Source organism: Dermochelys coriacea, chromosome 8 (genome assembly GCF_009764565.3).
Source record: "Dermochelys coriacea isolate rDerCor1 chromosome 8, rDerCor1.pri.v4, whole genome shotgun sequence".
Taxonomy (NCBI): Eukaryota; Metazoa; Chordata; order Testudines; family Dermochelyidae; genus Dermochelys; species Dermochelys coriacea.
In genome coordinates this window covers 64,863,006-64,883,281 of record NC_050075.1, presented here as the reverse complement: position 1 = coordinate 64,883,281, position 20,276 = coordinate 64,863,006, and the positions used below count along the sequence as shown (strand labels likewise).

At 34.8% G+C, this 20,276-nt stretch overlaps 1 protein-coding gene across 8 annotated transcripts in view; it reads right to left on the bottom strand.

The window, feature by feature from the left end:
* Window positions 1-1,512: 1,512 nt before the first annotated feature.
* NEK7 (NIMA related kinase 7) overlaps window positions 1,513-20,276 on the bottom strand; it is a 126,198-nt gene continuing 107,434 nt past the window's right edge. For all 8 annotated transcript variants that reach the window (XM_043520128.1, XM_038412509.2, XM_043520129.1 and 5 more), the window contains 3 exons: window positions 18,082-18,176; window positions 12,586-12,699; window positions 1,513-5,535 (listed from right to left, as the gene is read on the bottom strand). In XM_043520128.1, coding sequence (XP_043376063.1) covers window positions 5,425-5,535; window positions 12,586-12,699; window positions 18,082-18,176 — 320 coding nt within the window. In that variant the 3' untranslated portion in view covers window positions 1,513-5,424. The remainder of the gene's footprint in view (window positions 5,536-12,585; window positions 12,700-18,081; window positions 18,177-20,276) is intronic.

Below are 20,276 nucleotides of genomic sequence, written 5' to 3'. Positions count from 1 at the left end.
GAGTGAGACTGGTTATCAATATGAAAATAGAAATTTCCCAGGATGAGAGCAGAGACTGAGGAGTCAGGAAGGAAGAGAGTTTAGCAAAGTCATGGAGAAACCAGGATTAGCCAGGGATGCAAAAGATATTGGCCACTTGGAAGGACATGGGAGAGAAGAACTAGATGTAGTAGACTTCAAAACAAGCAGGGGTTAGAAGAGACAACAGGATAAAAGATGGAGTCTGGGGCCACCCATGTCCGTGTTTGGAGAAGGGTGAGAGGAGAAGCGAAGTTGTCAGCAGAAAGCCATGTCTCATTGAGACCAAGGAGATAGAAAGAGTGGCAGATAATGATCACAGTGATATTTTCGGAGATTGTGCCAGACTTCAAGAGAAAGCAGGAGATATGAAGCCAAGGGGAATGCAGGGAGTGGGGGGGAGTAGAATAATATTTTCAATAGTACCTCAGGGGTAAGCAGAAACGTAAGGCAACAGGCAAAAGTAAAGGACATGGCTCAGGGAAGGGCCCAGATTGAGGCTTGGGAGATCCATACTTCTTGCATGTTCCAAAGCTACAATAAATAAAAAGTAAACCATTGTGAATAGCCAGTGGGCCGTTATGTCCCCCACCCCCACATTTTTTTTTGTTTTGTTTTGTTGTTTTTTAAATACAGGATCTCAGCTTTGCACGGTGATTCTGGAAGCAAGGTTTGGGCAGCCACACATCTGGGCTCATTGACAAAGGAGTTTAGGAATATGAAACTTCCTGATTAGATTCAGGAATTACAAGTGGTTGGATTGGCCTAGGATACTGATTGTTATACAAAATTTACAACTAATGGAGAGATCAGTGATCTAAAATCCACCACCCAGAAGCCTATCTCCCAAACTAGCACCAGTCCCCACATTTCAAGGACGTACAGTCCCCTCACTCTCAAGGAGTTCCATCTATTTAATTTATCACAGAGAACATTAAGGGGCCATTTAATCACAGTGTATAAATACCTACGTGAGGAACAGAATCTGATGATAGAGGGCTCTTTAATCTAACAGACAAATCCAGTGGGTGGAAGTTGAAACTAGACAAATTCAGACTAGAAATAAGGTTTAAAGTTTTAACTGAGAGAGTAATTAACCATTTGAACAATTTACCAAGGATCCTGGTGGTTACTCCATCACTGGCCGTTTTTAAATCAAGATTGGATGCTTTTCTGACAGATACACTCTGGTTCAACTAGTAAATTATGAGCCTTCCTGAATTCACTTCCAGAGCCTGCTAACCCAGTTCTGTAAATCACAGCGCTTTCCACTCAGCACCAAACTCAGTCCCCTTTCCTTTTTTCGCCTTGTCCATAACTCAACAATATTTTGTAGCAACTAAAGTGGAGATGGGGGGGCGGGGGGGTTGCTGCAGAAAACCATACTGGGTACAGGCAGTACCACGATCTCCCCCACTTTCAAGCAGCTACCAAGACTTTTACCTTTTAGGGCTATCTGTATTATGTACATTAAATGAAACACAAGCCTTCTCAGACACTTACTTTTTTTTATACATCTGCCATATTTTGTAAAATTCCTATCCATTAAAAAGGAACACTTAAAATGATCAGACTACCAATCTTATTAATATCTGAAAAACTGAACTGTACAGAAAAGAAATAAAGCACAGTAATTTGCAATACAGAACAGTGAAATATAAAGGTCTAATTGGTATGTTGAATAAACAGATGTCATTTGCATACACTGTACAGCAGTTACCATTTATTCAACCTGTGTGCACAAGCAGCCCATTGAAATCAATGGAACTCCATGAAGGTAGAAGGATCCACCCACATGCAGTAGCTTGCAGGACAGGGGCTTTAATGCCTTTTTATGATACATGTACTTATTTTTATGATTTTCAGATACACCTTCGTTTTAATTTAAAAATACTCTTTAAAAAGTATTACCTAAAAGCATTACATTTGTGCAATCATGAACATGCCTGCTGTAATATTTTCTGCACTTTTGATATACATTATAAAGTTTTTTAAAACTTTCTCTTGCACCATTCAATAACTCATCTATAATCAATTACTGGCAGTACTGGATTCACAAGATATGTATATTACTAGATATTACATATCTGTAACAGGAAAGGCTCCGAAAACTATCATGGAAGTGGTATGATTTTTACATTATATTTAATTTTTGTATGTTTTATTTATATTAGAATATTGTACAGCAAAGTAGTTTAAAGACCAAGAGCAGACTTCTCAACATGGGTGTTCAAAGAACAAAATACCATATTTCACAAAGGAAGACAATAATATTACAGTACTATTGAAATATAAGGCAGAGAATAATTACACATTTTTGGTTATAATGTAATACTCATTGAAAAGGAAAAGCGTTTAATGCAACAGATAAAATAAATATCAGGGTAAATGTCAACAATACCTACAGTATGTGGCAACTAGAATGGTGTTTTGTAATAGAAACTATTTAAATGGTAAGGCATTCAAGAAATGGTAATAATTCTATGGTAATAATTTTACTATATTTATAATTCTCATATGCTGTCAGGCACTTTATTAAGGGATAGATTCTACAGTCTTTACTTACATGGTAGTTCTATGTATTTACATTAAGTACTATTTAGGGTGAGTAAGTTGTAGAACCTGACCCTTAAACAGAGGTAAACTTCATTTACCCTTTGTAAACTTTAATATATGACACTAGGCTGTCCAGCATTTTCATCTTCATTGGGTAATTGTTTGCAACACCTAAGATTTAACTGCATCATCTCTATCCCATTATTTTAATGCTTTTAAAATAAGAATTACTTATTTTACTCAACGTAAAGTTAAATCATCAATTCTTTTTAAAAAAAGCCTTAGCATTTTTTAGGTGTATTTTCTAACTCAACTATTCCCATGGTTTTCTTACCATACAGCCTTCCAGAAATATTTTTTGCCTAAAATATTAGTTTCTTTAGGAAAAGTGATGTGCATATTTGACCTAAGTAGAGGTTAAAATAAATAGACTATCTTATAGAAATAACTTTGCTGTGTATAATTTTTTCAATCCTTGTAAATGTTGTTTATCAGAAACAGAACAGATTAAAATAATGACTTGAATAATTTTGCATACTAACAGCTATTGCTGATGGTCAAGCAAATACTACTCTGTTCCCTGTTTTAGTACAAACTATTTCATTTAATTTCAAAACGTATGGAACATAATAGTCACCAAGAACTAGTAAATTAATTGATATATTCAATGGAAGATCAGCGTAACGGTTGCCAGACAGAGATAGGGAAGACGTGGGCCCAATCCTGCCAACATTTACAGCTGGCTATTTTTACTCATCATAGTAGTCTCAATGCAGCCCCAAAAGATTACATTCAATACACACACAACAGCTAGATGAAAAATCAAGGATTCATCCTACAACAAAGCAGTTTTGTCACTAAATCATAGCCCAGATTCTCCACTGATTTAAATCAATGCAGCTACACCAGTTTCAAGCAGCTGAAGATCTGACCCAGACATATAAAAAAAAAACCTGCATTTTTACAAACAAATAGTTTTCAATAGAATGTCATTTCTTAACATTTAAAAACTTTTCTCTGTGTTGAAAAACTTGTCTATAAATCCATAGCTGGGTTCTTATTATTTATGAATTATGTCAAATGAAATGAAGTGTTCTACCAAAGAAATAGAACTATTGCTGCACAGTGTTCATTTTACTGTCTATGCAAACTTGTTTAATAAAGGAAATGTGGAAAAACAACAGATATAAATGTTGAATGCATAGTGAACTTAATGTATACAGATCCAATATTTACATGTAAGTACTGATTTTTTACTTTTTCCTGACTTTTTCTATCAAAAAAAAAGATTTAAACTAACTAATCTTAACAATAAAGCTGGTATCAGTACAATTCTCATCGTCAACCTTGCAGCAATTAACCACTTTGACAGCTTTATGTGTTTGTTTAAAAATATGGTCTTGAAATTCTGAGAAATTAGACCTCAATTTTCGTCAACATTTATAGGTACAATGTATTGGTGTGTACTTACTTTCACTTCCGAATAAAATAAATCATTCATGCATACACAGTGACCAATATAAAGTGTAACCAACATATTTTGAACTTACTTTTGAACTCAGATAAAATATTGGTGAAATGATACCATTTTAAATGTATAATAAACAAATATACTGACTACACAAATAAAGCAGCACTGATTTTTTTTTCTTTCAATACAAAAGTTAAAGTTACTTTTATAGCATATAAAAGCATGTTTCTAGGGCCAATAAAATAAAAGATAGGGTAGATAACAAAATCAGGTATTTTATGAAACATATGTTTGTATAACAGTGCACAACTGTATTTTGTGCAATAGGCATTGGATTAAAAAAGTATTTTTAAAAGGATTTAAAAATATAGTAGTATAAGGTCATCCAAAGGATTTAAAAACAAAATCTAGAAACACCACCACAAACAGAAATCCCTAGGAAATTGTAACTTAAGACCCTCATCTTTCAAATAGGCCTGTTCAGAAAGTCATGTGCTTATGCAGAAAAACCCGATTTACCACAACAGGAAGCTGCAAGGGTTTTAGGATCTGACTGTGCACAGACACACTGAAGTCAACAAAGTGCTGCACAGGTGTGTTGGTCAAGCCATACAAATCAAACTGCAGGTATGGGGTTTAACCTGGCCAAACCAAACCCTTAAAGCCAATTTTCAGGGTTCATTTAAGCCACGGTAACACAAAGAAAAGGGACAAGTTACAGAGATTTTTCAGTGTCTGACAATTTTGCCAAAAAACTTTTTTTTCCCACATTTAACAGTTGCCATTTCAGCAAAACAACTAATCAGATGGTTTCCATCTTCATTTATCTTGAAAAGATAAACTGCAAACTACGTATAACTCAGTACAAAATACAAAAAATTCTCTTACAATTATTTCCCTTGTAGAACAAAAATTAAAATAAACTCATTAATTGTGTTGATTCATAACTTCCATAAGTTATAAAAAGTTAGAAAGATTCAAACATTTTGTTTCAAGGTAATAAGCCTAATATCCATATTGTGCAAAACTGCAGCGCTATGATGTTTTAGAATCAACTCCCAATTGAATACAATTTTGTTATTAACAGGAAAATACATTTGAAATCACTATTTTTAAAGCTGTCAGGACCCACTATTTTCCATAGTATACTTTACATTTTAAATCTGTTTTTTTATTTACCATTAAACCTATATTTTTAACTACAAATTGGTTAAAAAAAAAAACACCTCAGGAAACTTGTGTGTAAACTGGTTCACAATTTAAAGCACATCAGTCTGTTCTGAATAATTACATTTACGTAACAGATGAAAAAGGGGTGGAAGGATCTGCACAAAAATACTTGAAAATTTCTGGTTCTTTTCTTCATGATCTTTGTCTATTTAGCTGCTTGCAGTGTGTGCATGCATACGTTTCGCTACATCATAGACATAGGCTATGTCTGGTCGCCTCTCTGGATCCGGGTTGATGCATATGTTAACTAATTGTCGCAGCTAGAAAAGGAAAACAATAATGTATAAGAAAGTCAATAAATAATACCAGTTGACAAGTGTTAGTAGTGCTTTCTTAAGTTCTTAAATTAAGTAAGAGTGGCTGAAACTGTGGAAGTGTGGCAGGACTGCATTCAGATTTACTATATACACCAGGTAATCATTTCATTTTTATGACATTTTATTGTACTTCCTCAGGGAAAGTGAATACCAGATTTAGGCCCCTATCCCGTGCACACATGAGCAACTTTATACATACATGTAGTCCTATTTTGAACTACTTGTATGAATTAAATTGTGTGACTTGTGTGTGTGTTGTCCAAGGCCTTATATTCTAAAATGCTGAAATTGAATCACGGTATTGACAAGATCTATACAGAAAGTTGTCATGAAATGAACACTTCAAAGGCCTTTACGTTAGGCTCTATTTTTTTTCTTATTGAATTAAGAACACAACTTCCAGACAGAAACATACACAAGAATGCCTCTATCTGGGAGCACATACATCTCTATTATTAAACTACACATTACGTTCATGACAAGCCCCAGAGTCCACTGAGCCCCTCAGAGTCCATAAATTTAGAAACAGATGGCCTGGGATACAGGAGAAAGGTTACTGGAACTTCAAGGTACTCCCTGTTGCTATACGGAAGGTGAAAAATAGTTAGGATTCTTCTCCACTCCATAATTCCTTTCAGTGACATTAGATGGTATCCAGTCAGTCTAGTGACCTTTCAGATGGAGCAAATTTGTCATCTATTTCAAATTTTGCATATTATCCAAGGCAGTGTGCACTCTGGAACCTGTTTCCCTAGAGAGTGCTTATTAGAATACTAGCTCTTACCAGCAATTACCAGATACAAAATTCCTGCTATCCTTTTCTCCTAACCACTGTGTCAAACCCTCCTGAATCTCCTTACCACAGTCACAAATTTTTGATCCTCCCTGACATTTTGTCAAATCCTCCAAGGCATCCTTACCATCAAAAGTACTTCTATATAATAATGCAGGTACAATTACTGTAAAACTATAGTTGTGATTACTGCACCAAACTCAGCCTTCTGGAACCTCTGCCAGGCACCAAAAACAGTGGCTCCTTTACCGTCATGATTATTCAAAGGAATAATAAACTGCATATTCAAATATGTTTTCATACAGCAGTAGCACAATAAATGCATTGGCCACAAATTTCTTTATAAAACCCCAAAAGGATGTTAAATTATATGAACTAAATGCACAGGAGTCAGAAAATTCAAGCAATAACTTAACAATATTGCACTTAATGTTTACATTTTCTGAGTTCTGGACACTTAAATTTTCAAACTTAATGTCACATCTATGTATGGTAATTTTTTTTTTCATTTGATGACACCTATGCAGTATACAGAAAGTTAATTTCACTTTGACAAGGAGAATTTCAATATTTTGTTAAATGCAAAATACTTTGGGGTGACACATTTAAGTTAGCGTTGAAAATGTAGTGGTCCATTTAAAGATTAGAGAGGATTTTTTTAAACAAAAATGTATTGCAGTAAATTTGGTAATAGACTTTTAAATACACAGACACTTCAACTATTCTAATCATGGGAATTTAAAAGTAATTGTACCGCTTCTCGCAGCCAATATTCAGAGCTCTGTTCCATGAACAATTGGGCTAAAATCATTAGGAATGCTGAGGTTCATAAAATATAAATCTATTTTTAATCATAAAAAATTGCCTTTCTGCAATGCAAAAGATACAAGAAGAGAGTCTAAAATCCCACATGGAATAAATAGGAGAGACATATCATGAGCAACAGGGCAGGCAGATCAGCAAATTAGCCAGGCCAAATGCAGAGCAGCTCAGCCAGCATACAAGACCAACAGGATGAAAACTGCAGAGCAATTGAGCCCCAGGCCCTGCAAAAAGAACCCTGTAAGTAACCCATTTGTAAGAAAAATATAAAGATATCAAATGTAATCTCTTAAAAAATATGGCCCTGATCCTGCAAAAATTTACAAATATGCTTAATTCACTCTGTGATACATCAATAGGATTTCTCATAGTGCCTCAAGTCATGCCGAAGTCCTTGAAGGATTGGGGCATATATAGCTATGAGTAGGGGAATTAAAAACATCATGTTCTTTTATTCTTTTTCATTTAATATATGTCAAGTAGACTCACTATAGGCAACATAACAGAAGTTTGTCTTCAAGGGAGATTTAAATATGAAAAGTGTAGGGAGCCTTGCTCAGGAAGGTCACTCTATCCTTTTTTCAAGCTGCTGACTATACATGGAGGAGTTTATCTCAGAAGCTGACAAAAGGATGGTAAATTTTGCCCCCTCAGATTCACAACCTCTGCTTGACTATGTGATATTTTTATTAATTTCTTAAGCAAGTTGAACTTCTATCTACCTGAAAGTGCATATTTCAGCCCCAGAATTTTGGTACAGTTATAATGACATCTTCCTGTGAAATTACTACTGTTAACACACCGCATATTATGTAATAGTACAAAGCTTCAGAAGTGGACATGGAGATTCACTCCTAAGGAGGACCAATATGGCACCACTGATCAGCTATGTTTTTAGCCCTAACCGTCCTTTATAGCCATAATTGTTTATAAGTATTTTCAAATATATGTGAAATGTGGTGTCCTGATTGTCCACCTTTTGCAATTTCATATCTCTGGAACTTTTTAGTGTATAAAAGAATTGCCTTGTTTCTAGAAAATGTTTGCAAGGAAGCTTCCTGAAAAGACCATGTCCCTTTTGTGCAAAGCTCCTTTGTATGTATTCCCCACATCCTAGCCAGAATACACCTGTGGCTACTGCAGTTTGGTTCGGAGAAATGCGAACCTTCAGAAATGTGCTGGTAGCCCTGGACCACCAACAAGTCAGTACATGTAGGAGTTATCTGTCCATTCAATAGAGTGCACGTGTCCAGGTGCCTTGAGATCAACGATAAACTGTGGGCCCACTGAGACTGCCTTATATGAAGTCATATTATGGATACCACAAAAAACACACTTTGGGTCAAGAAACTGTATCTACAGCTTGATCCTTGCTCATAATTGATGGATCTGACAAATCTTTTCTGACAGATCAAGAATGTGCAAGAACCTGTCCTGGGCCAGAAAAGCTCAGAGTTGAGCTGTGTCTACTAGGGTTCATCTGTAGTTTAAGAACAAATTGGGACTGTGGAGTCACCAGGGTTCATGATAAGTGCCCAACATCATGATAGTGGCACACACTGATTATTGGAATTCTTGCTCAGTGTCATCCTGGAATAGCCAATCATGTGGAAAAAGTAAAATATTCATTCTCATCCTGCACAGGAAAAATGCTATGACCATGAAGCATTTTGTAAACACAGGAACATAAGAATTGTTATACCAATCTTTTGTGAAAGGAAAGGAGACAGAGTTGTCGCTAGACAGCCTGACGCAGGATTCTGGCTTCTTTTCCCACTGCCAGGAGTATCTATTTCAATAATTAAGGGAAGCCTCCGTCAAGCCCTCTGGTGCTCATAAAACTATGGATGAAGAGCAGAGATTGACAAAACCGTGGGAATAAACCCTAGGATTTTAAAGACAGAAGGCTATACTGAAGGGATAGCAATGTTGTCCTGTCAGGCACTGGATAGCCGTCAGGCTCTGTGCTGAAGGCAGATCGTGGTTGTGACTGAGCTGGAGGGACCTCCTGTTGCATCTCCCCGCTGCATCCTTCTTTGGCTGATTATGCTGCTTAGCTTCCTCGGTGCACTTAGCACAGTGACTGCCTTTAGCCTGGAGCTTAGCCTGACAGGGAGCAGTAGCACATATTTTCTTAAGCTTTAACAGGTTTGTCAGCCACCAAATAAATAAATGTCCCTCAAGCCAGAAAAAAAAGACTAAAACCTATGACAGGGACGACCTTTGCACTGAAAACCTGAAATTTTGGTAAAGACTCCAGTTTTAAATTGGAAAAAATTGTTCTCGTTCAGAGCAGGAGAAATTCTTGCTGCCTACTCTGTCAGTGCAGGCAGGCAAACTAGCATATAATACTGCAACTCTGGATCTGTTGGCTTTTTTTCAGCTTAAATACTGCTTGGGCATCACTGAGGAATGTATGGAATCCCTACCAGTTAGGATTGCTGGTCATGTACTCTTGACAAATCACAAAGGGACCTAAACCAGGATATAAAGTTCTTTGCCATTCCCCAACACTCAAAGCAAGACTTTGTGCTAGATGCTGTGGCCATGATTTTAACAATGGTTAGTGATTCTGGTTGTCCAACTGGAGGCATCATGAAGGAGACTCATTTTCACAACAGACCCCACTGTCTGAAAAATCAGACATTTTTAAGGTATTCCAACAATTGGAAACCCCAAAATTGTGATGCCCAAAGTTACTAGCCACTTGAAAATCTTGGTTTGTGATTCTACTTCTGGGAACTATGTCACAACTTCTACTGCAATTTTATTGGTCAGCACTTTACAGATATTAGAAATGTGGACAAAGATACAAAATTGAAAATCTACGAACATGTGTATCTTTGGATAACTTTCTATGAAGCTAGGGTCTCAGAATACAGATGCTGTTCATTAAAATAAAAGTCAGCCCTGCAATAAGCTACTTCAATTTTAAATGCCAGTTTTATCTCAGAACTAATTAAAATTAGCATACAGGAAATGTATTTTAACATTTCTTACATTTTGTAACTAGTGTTTATACTCCTGTTTGAGAGTATGCACAAACAGGGGCATAGAGAATTTATTCTTTTATCAAATTAATTTTTACAGAACATCAGGTATTCAAGTGGGCTTCAGAAGTTCAGTAATCTCTAAACTTTACTGCTCAACTGAGTGCACTTCCAACCTGGATAAAGGTATGAGGTCTAAATTTTCTAGTGCAGAAGAAAAGGACATCACTATAATCTGACTAATACTTAGTCCATTTGTTTCTTCTTCAGCAGTTCCAAGTCTGCACAGTATTTTCATTCATGATAAAAGCTACTTTTTTAAGAAAAAAGTAATTTACTAACACGAAAATTTTTCAAAGGTTTTTATACTAGGCAAGATTCTTTATGTCACAATAGATCAAAGTAACATTATTACAGTCTCTTAATACTTTATATGTATTTCACTCCTTTTGTTAAGTAATTATTTCCTATATTTATAAAGGGTATTGTAGCTCTTGCTCTTTTAGTTTGTCACAAAACACTAGTACTCCAAATGATTTATCCCGTTTGCGTGAGCACATCTACTTTGTAATGAGGAAAATAACGTTTTGCTTTGTATCGCTTTTCAAACTGGAAACTATACAGAGTAACTAAAAGGTGGAATCTATTTCCCTTTTCCACTCTAAGACCTTCTATCTGGGCCAGGCTTTGATATTTGCCCCTTGGCTGAGAATCCGCATATCCAACTTCACACTTAGCTGCAGTGAAGTAGCCCTGCAGGCAGGCCAACTTCAACGAACCACTAGTGGTATCATCATTAAAATCCTGCTGAAGGTCACCATGGTAACCGCCTGCTGAGGCTTCACTGCTGCACTCGGCATCTCCTAATCAGCTACCATGTGAAATGCAAATTCAGACAGTCTGAAAATTAGTCAAGAAGAAGAGAGGATGAGGATGCCGATATGTGAAATATTCATACGCTTCATGGAAAAAGGAAGACAGCATGAATGACACAACAAAGAACGGCCCCTGACATTTTTGCTATCATTTTGCATTACTGTTCACACCCTACTGTATTTCTAGATCTCCAGTTCTGAAGTTGGTTATATGAACTGCCATATTTGTATCCTAAAAAAATAATTAAAAATAGCCAATGTAAAACAATTAATTGGAAAGCCAGAGCCGAACTGCATAAACTACATAACAGATAGATCACCATTACATCCTTCATAAAGGATTCTAATTACCGTTTTTAAGTCCAATGTTATTCACAGAGGAAAAAAATTGTCCCCATAAATACAACAAAACAAAAAGAAACCGGACAGCAATCTTTTATTAATAGTCCCTGTCTTTGAAAACAATAGATTCAAGGTGCAGAATTACAACTTCTATTCCTTAAGCAAAGTAGCTTTATGTTTAATAAAAATATTTCAGATGTAGTGTTTATATGCATTTTCAACAAAATTTTAATTCATGGAGACTGAATAAAATTAGAACAAGTTGCTAATACCTCTTCTCTGGTTTGCAGCTTTTATCACTTTGCTCCATTTGTTTCAAAGTGGGAAAGTATTTCAATACCGGAATTTCAGTACGTTAACAAATACACATTTTTCTAATGTGAGATCATGATGGTTTAGAAAAAATATTTGCATTTATTTTGCCCTCTCCTTTTGCTTTCCTTTTATTTTACGACCTTTTAAAAACAAAACAAAACAAAATCTGGTGCACTGATGCTAGTGAAAAACTATTAGCATTGGTTTGAGCCAGCCATTGTGGGGGTATATTCTTGGTATGCTCCTCCAACCCTAACTTGAAAATCCCCGGTTACTATAGGCATTGGCCACTCCGTTTTGAAGAGTATCATCTGTGCCAAATTGTGCGGTAAAATTTGTAATAGGGATAATTTGGGATCAGGTGGGGACCAAAACTCATTTTTACTAGCAACTTAATCCACGTTTATTGTTATGTAAATCTGCTAGTTCACCAATTTATTATGCCACATAACCCCTATAACTGTGCTTTTAGAAACACATAATATAGATATATGGTTCAATCCCATTACAGCATGCAGCACGTATCATGTATTCTGGAAAAGTCAACTGTCTCAATGGTACTTGTGAGTAATTTTTTTTTTAATTCATCACATAATATAGAGAACGACTGACCCTTTGTGAACAGGTCAAAGAAATTGAGGAAATAACGTGCTCCTTTGAACCATTAAACCCAATCATTTTTAAAAGAATGCCAGAAACATCATCATAGACATTAACATTTAGGCAGGTCTAACACAGTAAACACATGAGACAGATCCTTAGATGGGGTAAACCAGCAAATCTCCATTGATTCCACTAGAATTATGACAGTTTGCATAAGCTGAAGATCTGGCTTATGGAAAGGAAAATTACTTACTTCTTCAGAATAGTGATCTGAAGGAAGAGGTGGATAGTCACACTGTTCTATCTTCTTGCACAGAGAGTACAAGTTCATTTTGTCACCATAAAAGGGACTCTGCAGTGCAGCCATCTGTATAAAAAAATTACATAGTTAAACGTACATTAATTTTTTTTAAAAGGAACATTTTGCTGGAAAATCTATTTTAATGGTAAGATTTCATACCAACTTCTGATTGACTGCTCTGCTTATAGCACTAATGCAATAGTTCTAAAACTGTTAATATAAACTGGTGTGCTTACTTAATGGACCAATTTATGGTGCAATACTGATCATAATAGTACATATACTGTAATAATTGGTTTATACTCCATAATCTAGTGTAAGTAATATTGAGTTATTAGCCACAGTTTATGCTGTTAAGATATAAAGGTCTCCCATGTCACCAATGCAAAAGACAAAATAAAACAATTACATTTCTTTCACAAGACCCATTGAAAACAAACAATTACACACCTATTTAATTGGAAAAAATATATGGTCTAAAGCAACAATTAAATACTGGATAGCAATAGCAGCTTTGGAACACCACTTAGATACCTTATTACATTTAAAAATTAAGAAAATGCTATAGAATGTTATTTCATATACAACACATTGAAAAAAAAAGACAGAAATCTTGAAAAAAAAAGTAGTCTAAATTCTATGTGGAATGCCATATTCTAGTCAAAAAGCAGCTTGCAATGTATTAGAGATATATCCTGTAGCAGTAGCTCAAAGATTTTAAAAATCCTCAAGCTGCGGGCATCATGTGCAATTTTCATGTGTAACCAAGAAACAAGCACCTTTTGGGGAGAACACTATTAAAGAAATGAGGAATTTAAAAATGTCATTAGTGAACCTAACATTTATTTTAAGACAGTACTGTAACTTGACATTTAAAGTGCAGAAAAATACGGTGGTTAGCGGGTTTACGAACTTAAAAATTCATTTAAAATCTTTGCATTCGGTTCAAAACCTTCTAAATCTTTGAACCGTAGCAGCACGAATGCTGTTCTCAGCACAATGCTGCCCCAAAGTCAGTCACCCTTTCCTACATGTGCTAATAAGTTTGATTTTGGAAGGACAATGTGTACATTCCCCAGACGTGCAGAGTGTGTGTGAAACACGCTAGTCCATGCTGTGCTACTCAGTGAGCTTCAGCAGGGACAGGACAAGCTGAAAATGGCTCTCATCTGTCTTATGGTCCTCCAGATATAACTTTAACTCTTTCATGGCCTAAGCACTGTTGATTACTGATATTATGGGGAACAAATATGAAAAAAAAATTAGAAAAAATTAATTTGATATACTTTCATTATATTTTATATAAATGCTAATCTAGTTTTGTATATTAATTTCATATAAACCTGAAATAAAAATACTGTTTTTTAAACACTTCCAAGACAAATATAAGATTGCACCCAAGAAAAATAATTCTAGAAATGTACTACTCTTATAATGGTAATTCCTGGATTTACATGACATTTTATCTTTAAAATATGTTAAAAATGCAAGCTTAAAGAACAAAAATCAACCACAGAATCCATACACATACAGAAATTCTAAATAAATGCACAGATACTCATTTTTGTGTACTAGGTGTTCATTAAAAAGTACTTTTGTTTGAATGCTGCAGTGTTAAAAAAAAAATCCAAATGTCCCCTAAGGAGTTAAAACAGGAATACTATATTTTCATGCATCTCCTGCTTTGACAGATGAAAAATGTCAACTGTCCTGTTTTTATTTTCAAGCTTTTGCACTATTCATCTGGTTCATTAGTGCATCTCGCTGCTGCCCCTGACAGCTGCTCGCCCTCTCCTCCCAGCAGCTGAATTTTTCAGGCTAATTTGATCCTCCACACTGAGACGATCGCTAGAGTGATTGACTTGCTCCCTGACCTCCAGGGTCTGACTTTCCTGATTAGTATTCTGGGGGTGGCTGAGGGACGAAAGCCCACTGTCTGTCTTCGGGGCTGGTGGCAGCTCTCTTTTTTTTTTTGAACTGTAAGCCACCAACCTACAACCCTGTAAGGATGCAATTGCTGCGCTGAACAATAAAAGGAAATGTGTAAAACCTACTTTTCCATGTAAAGGTCCATGTAGCAAAAGCACAGCATCTTGATTTTAATTAGTAAAGTCTACTTTGTTGCATATCAATTAAAACTGCAGTGGTAGTGTTTTTGAGGTTTCAGGAATATTTGAAAGTCTAATTTTCAGAATCTAAAAAATCTTAGTAGCTATGCAGTGTTAATATTTATAATTAAACAGTAAACCTATTGGTAGGATAGGATACAAAATAATACAATGCTATATTAACTAGAATCTAACTAATTTCTACAATTTAAATATTAAAATCAAATTAAAACATAACTGAGAGGAGGTTTAATAGAATGTCAATTAGACCTTTATTGAGAGGTTATGAATACCAGAATTTTCACCCAACTAATTTGGAGAAATTTCAAAAACTGTGTTAGCATTAACCATGAAATTAATATAATAAACACTTTAAAATGCAACTGATACACAAAACATCTATCACAGAGACAGAGGGAACGAGATTTAGTTACCTTTAAGACTGTATGGCTTTATTTTGATGAGTGATTTAATTAGCACATGCAACAAACCTAAAAGTGGGTCAGCACCCCTTATAAAAGAAGGAAAACTGCAGAACTGAAAAGATAGCATGCAACAGTTATTAAACTCTTTTTAGGTCTCTGAGTCTCCTGTTTTATCTTGTAGAACCAACAACTAAATGGATTTGATTTGTGGAAATCTGCTTAGAGGAAAAACTGCATTGATACTCAAATTCGAGAAAGCCAATTATTAATCCATAACGTGAAAGAATCTCAAGACCTTCTGCCATTCTCCTCCCCTCCCCACACCATACACATCCCTTCAAAAACAATGAACAAAAATAAGAATTATTTACATGTTCTAACATGCATTTACAATGCCTAATATTTCAATGATACATGCAAAGGACCAGCAAAAAAGCAATATCTATCATATTGCAAAATTAACAATAAACTAAATAAAGCCTCAAAAGCCTAACATTTAGAAATATATTTTGAAGTTTTTTTGATATAGTGCAATTATAGAACACATTTGAATATAGGAAATAATATAACTGTTCTGTTCTCTAAATGTCATATTTAAGTACCATCCAGGTAAAACTTTTCAAACCACTGAAAATAATTTATTGCCATATAGAAATTCTAAAAATCATCTGAGGAAAAAATATTCAAGTAGGTATTTATTTGGTCATAAAAGATGGCGATAGAGATGCTATTTCTGTAAGACATGTCCTGCTGTCTATTCTATTAAGTTCTTCTAAAATTACTTCAAAGTAATTACTTCAAAGTAGCCCAAAATAAAATAAATACTCCAAATTCACACACTGTATTTAATATACTGTACACAATACCAAAATGACAAGCTCAGAAAATAATTCTTGTGAACTGCAAGTCATGCCTCTTCCTATCTGATTTTATTATTTTTGATTTTTTTCTAGATTATAAATGTAAAAACACAGGAAATATTTTATGCACTAACTGCTTATTGAATATTTCATTTATTGTTTCCATGTAAACATAGTCCCAAGTTTAAAAAAAACAAACCAACAACTGACATCAAAATCGGGACATTCTCCTCAAGGCCCTCATCCTGTAATGAGATTAATGTTTCTATTTGTTCTTGTGTGAAGCCCATCCATTTCAAGGATGGAATGCAAGAGCACAGATATCGGTGCTAGGGGATCCCTGTGCAGAATCAAGTCCCAAATTAGGGCCAATCCTGCAAACATTTGCTACCAGATGTAGTACTTACTACTGTGAATAGTCCCCATCACTGACAGTAACAACTGCATGCAGAATTGCAAGTGCTTTGGGGCAGAAATATAATTTGCATATATAAAGATATCCACATTTATGGCACTGTTTTAATGAGAGAGTGTGTGTGAGAGAGAAATACTTAATATAAAAAACTGAAGGCAATTCACCCTTATGTGGTATAGGCTGTTAAGGCTGCCTGAAACCACGCACGTTATTAGCAGGTGCTGATCTTCCTGGAAAATGTTAAGTGAGTTCTGCTGACTCAGGGTATGTGTACACAATAGTTAGACACCCACAGGTGTCATACCAGCTGACTCAAGAGGGGCTGCTTAACTGCAGTGTAGAGGTAGAAGCCTGAACTCTGGGACCGTCCCACCTCACAGGGTCATAAAGCCCAGGCTCCAGCTCAAGCCCAAACATCAACTCTGCAAATAAACAGTGTGCAGCCCAAGCCCTGCAAACCCGAGTCAGCTGGTACGGGCCAGCCGTGGGTTTTTAATTTAAGTGCCGACATACCCTCAATGGAGCAGGTGGCTTATTACCTCACCTGGATATATAGAGAGAGAATTTAAGTGTGGGTAAAGGAATCCAAAGGGAGAAACCCTAGATGCCACTATGCCTAGAAAGAAGTATTCAGTTGAACTTTGTTCTTTTATTGTTCATATCTTCATCAATAAAGCTGAACTCCAAGAAGGGGGTGACTTTGGACTTCAAATAGATATCATTGTGTTACATAGCGGGAAAGGTACCTGTTCAAAATATTATTTAACACAAGTTTATATTCTGTAGATCTGTAAAAAGATAACTACATCCTCATATTTTGTAGTGTAATTTAGGGGCCAATGCATGCCTTTCTTAAGGCAAAACTCATTAATTTTGTAGGAAGTTTGCCATATGTCTATTTTTTCATTGCTTAATATTATATACAGGTATATATACGTAACCTAATTTATGTCTACATTGTAGAGATTAACAAATGTATCAGAGTTAGTTCAGTAATTGCAAGCAAAGAAAACTGAAGATAAGCCAATCTTTTTTTTAACTGTTGCTTCAAAAGCTATGCTCATAAAAATTAAACCAAGAAGTGATGAATGTGTGTGCACTGTAGTCTCATTTCTTTATTGTTAGTCAGATTTCAGATAACTGCAAACAAATAAAACTTGAGTTAAAAAATATACTTCAATTGTTTTTAATTAACCACATACTCTCAATCAGTTCTATTATATATGCTGAATGCATATATGCATTGTTTTCATAGTTATATTTTGTTAAAGCCAGTTAAAACATTTAGAGAAATTTAGAAAAAAAAATATGCTTTTTATTAGACATTCAAGACTATGATCCTTACCGAACTAAGCTTAAAATCTTCAACAAATTACTATCAATGTCTTTTTAGAAAGTTCACTGAAAGACAAGTCTTGATCAGGTCAATCATAACATTTTGAAATTACTGTAAAAGCTCACATAGCTAAATATAAAAATAATGCCATCTATACTTATATTTCGCTTAAAAGCAGCTTCTCACTAAATGGCTATCTCGTTAAGAAGCAAAATATACAGATGAATCCTAGAACAGATACTGATACATCTAATAATCCAAAAGCACATCAATGTATTAAGCTTACTGGATTTATCAATGTTACCTCATATAGCAGACAGCCTAGAGACCAGATGTCAGATTTGAAGTTGTATCCATTTTCATGTATTCTCTCTGGAGACATGTAATAAGGCGTACCCACTGCAATAAACGTAGAAGTATTTTTAAATGAAAAACAAGTTCATATTCTGTAGATCTGTAAAACGATAACATCCTTATATTCTGTAGTGTAATTTAGGGGCCAATGCATGCCTTTCTTAAGGCAAAACTCATTAATTTTGTAGGAAGTTTGCCATACGTCTACTTTTTCATTGCTATACTGAAATCTATACCATTGTAAATATTGTAATATTTAGGGTGGAAAAGTATTCTTATCTTATATATAGATCATGCATGATAATAAATATAAAGTCATGCATAACAATAAAATACAAGTTTTTAATGTGAAGATGCATATGTAGCAATTGAAGTCACACATACAAACATACATGTATAAACATATTAGCTCTAAAAATGTTACTATTTTAATGAAGATGTTTTATTTTGAATTATTATCACTAATTTTTCTGTAATCGAAAAATACTGTAAAACACTTTTAAAGTGGTATTTGTTTTTTGCTTGAAGCAATCAAAAAATTCCAAACTGAACTCTCTGAAAAGAGATTTGGAAGAATTCTCCAAAACTTTAAATCTTCAATAAATTATTTCTTCTTTTTAAAAAATTTTAAACCTCAGTGTTAACCGATGGGTATTAACCAAAAGCAAAGTTGCAAAAAATAAAGCCAGTGGAAATTTTTGGTTTATCAACTTATTCCCAACTATATTCTCAACTCCACTGCAATTTTTTTTTGAACAACAGTAAATTAATAAATTCAAACTTTGACAACTGGAGACAAAGACATTCACTCATTTTTTATTTGAATTTTGTTGGGAATGGCCAAGTAGTTATTCTTGGTAAGCAATGTGTACTGAATAGGAATGAGCTGAATCTAATAAATATTGAATTTATTTTAAGCTAAATATCTTATGAATTAGAAGAATACTTAAATCAGTATATTAACTAACAAATGGCAACATTAGTATTTTAAAAAATAAAAGATTACAACCCTATCCCATTTTATTGAGTCTAAATCATTAAAAAAAAATAATTCTCATTTACTTTCGCCTTTCAGAACTAGAGGTTGAGATAAATTCTCTATATGAATTTTGGCAGCAGAGCAGATATCACAAGTTTGGATAACCAAGATTTGCCTTTATATTTAAAAGGCAAGATGTTTCGCTTCTATAGAAAAAGCCATTTGATCCATATTTTTGTTTAATTATACCTAAAAGTGTGCTTTTTTGTTTTGTTGTTCTCATCACAATGTACTACGTATTTTGTAAGGGCTAGGACTCACCAATGTATTATCACACTTTTTCAGTACCAGAGTAAAATATTTCTAGGATTTCCAAGGGTGAAAATTCTAATTCTCAGAATTAGAGATATTGGTACCATATCATCAGAGTCAGCCCATGCCTGCTAGTAATTTATAGTTTTGTCTATAATGGAAATCAAACTTTGGGAACAGCATTGATAACTACATTCTAGATCAATGGAGGCTCAGAACAAAATCTTTTCTCGGATATGCATAGACATATAGGTTCTATATTGTATTATAAGGAGGATTTGGTCCTGCAAATTGTTTAAAAAGAGACAGCTTCACTTTCTGGAAAAAGAGGGTATCAGCTCAAACTACACAAATTATCTCTCAGCATTGGCCTGAGTGCAGAATCATCACAATTGTGAATCAAGAGTTTAAAGAAAGGTGGGTTGGGGTAGAAAAGAGCATCTCAAAATGACAGATTACTGAGAGAAAACCGTCCATCCTCTCAGGATGTTTATATTTACTCACAACCAAGGAGGGTCAAGAAGGCATAGTCTCTTTCCTATGAATGGGAGGGTTGATGGTGAGGGGGAAGTTTTACAAACACCAAATTCAATTACATAGCCAGAAGAATAAGCAGAAGGGAAAAGAATGGTTTATTTAAACTTTTAGACTGTTATTTCACCCTAACTTCCCAAGAACAATATTTTTACAGTATGTAAGTTTAATGATGGTATTCTGACAACCTAAGTACTGCATATGACATAATGCCATCTATACTTACAGATGGCTTATGCGTTAGATGTTGTTTTTTATTCCAACATACCATGTAAATTTGCCAATTTAAAAAAAGCTGTGAGAAAAGGAAACTAAAAATT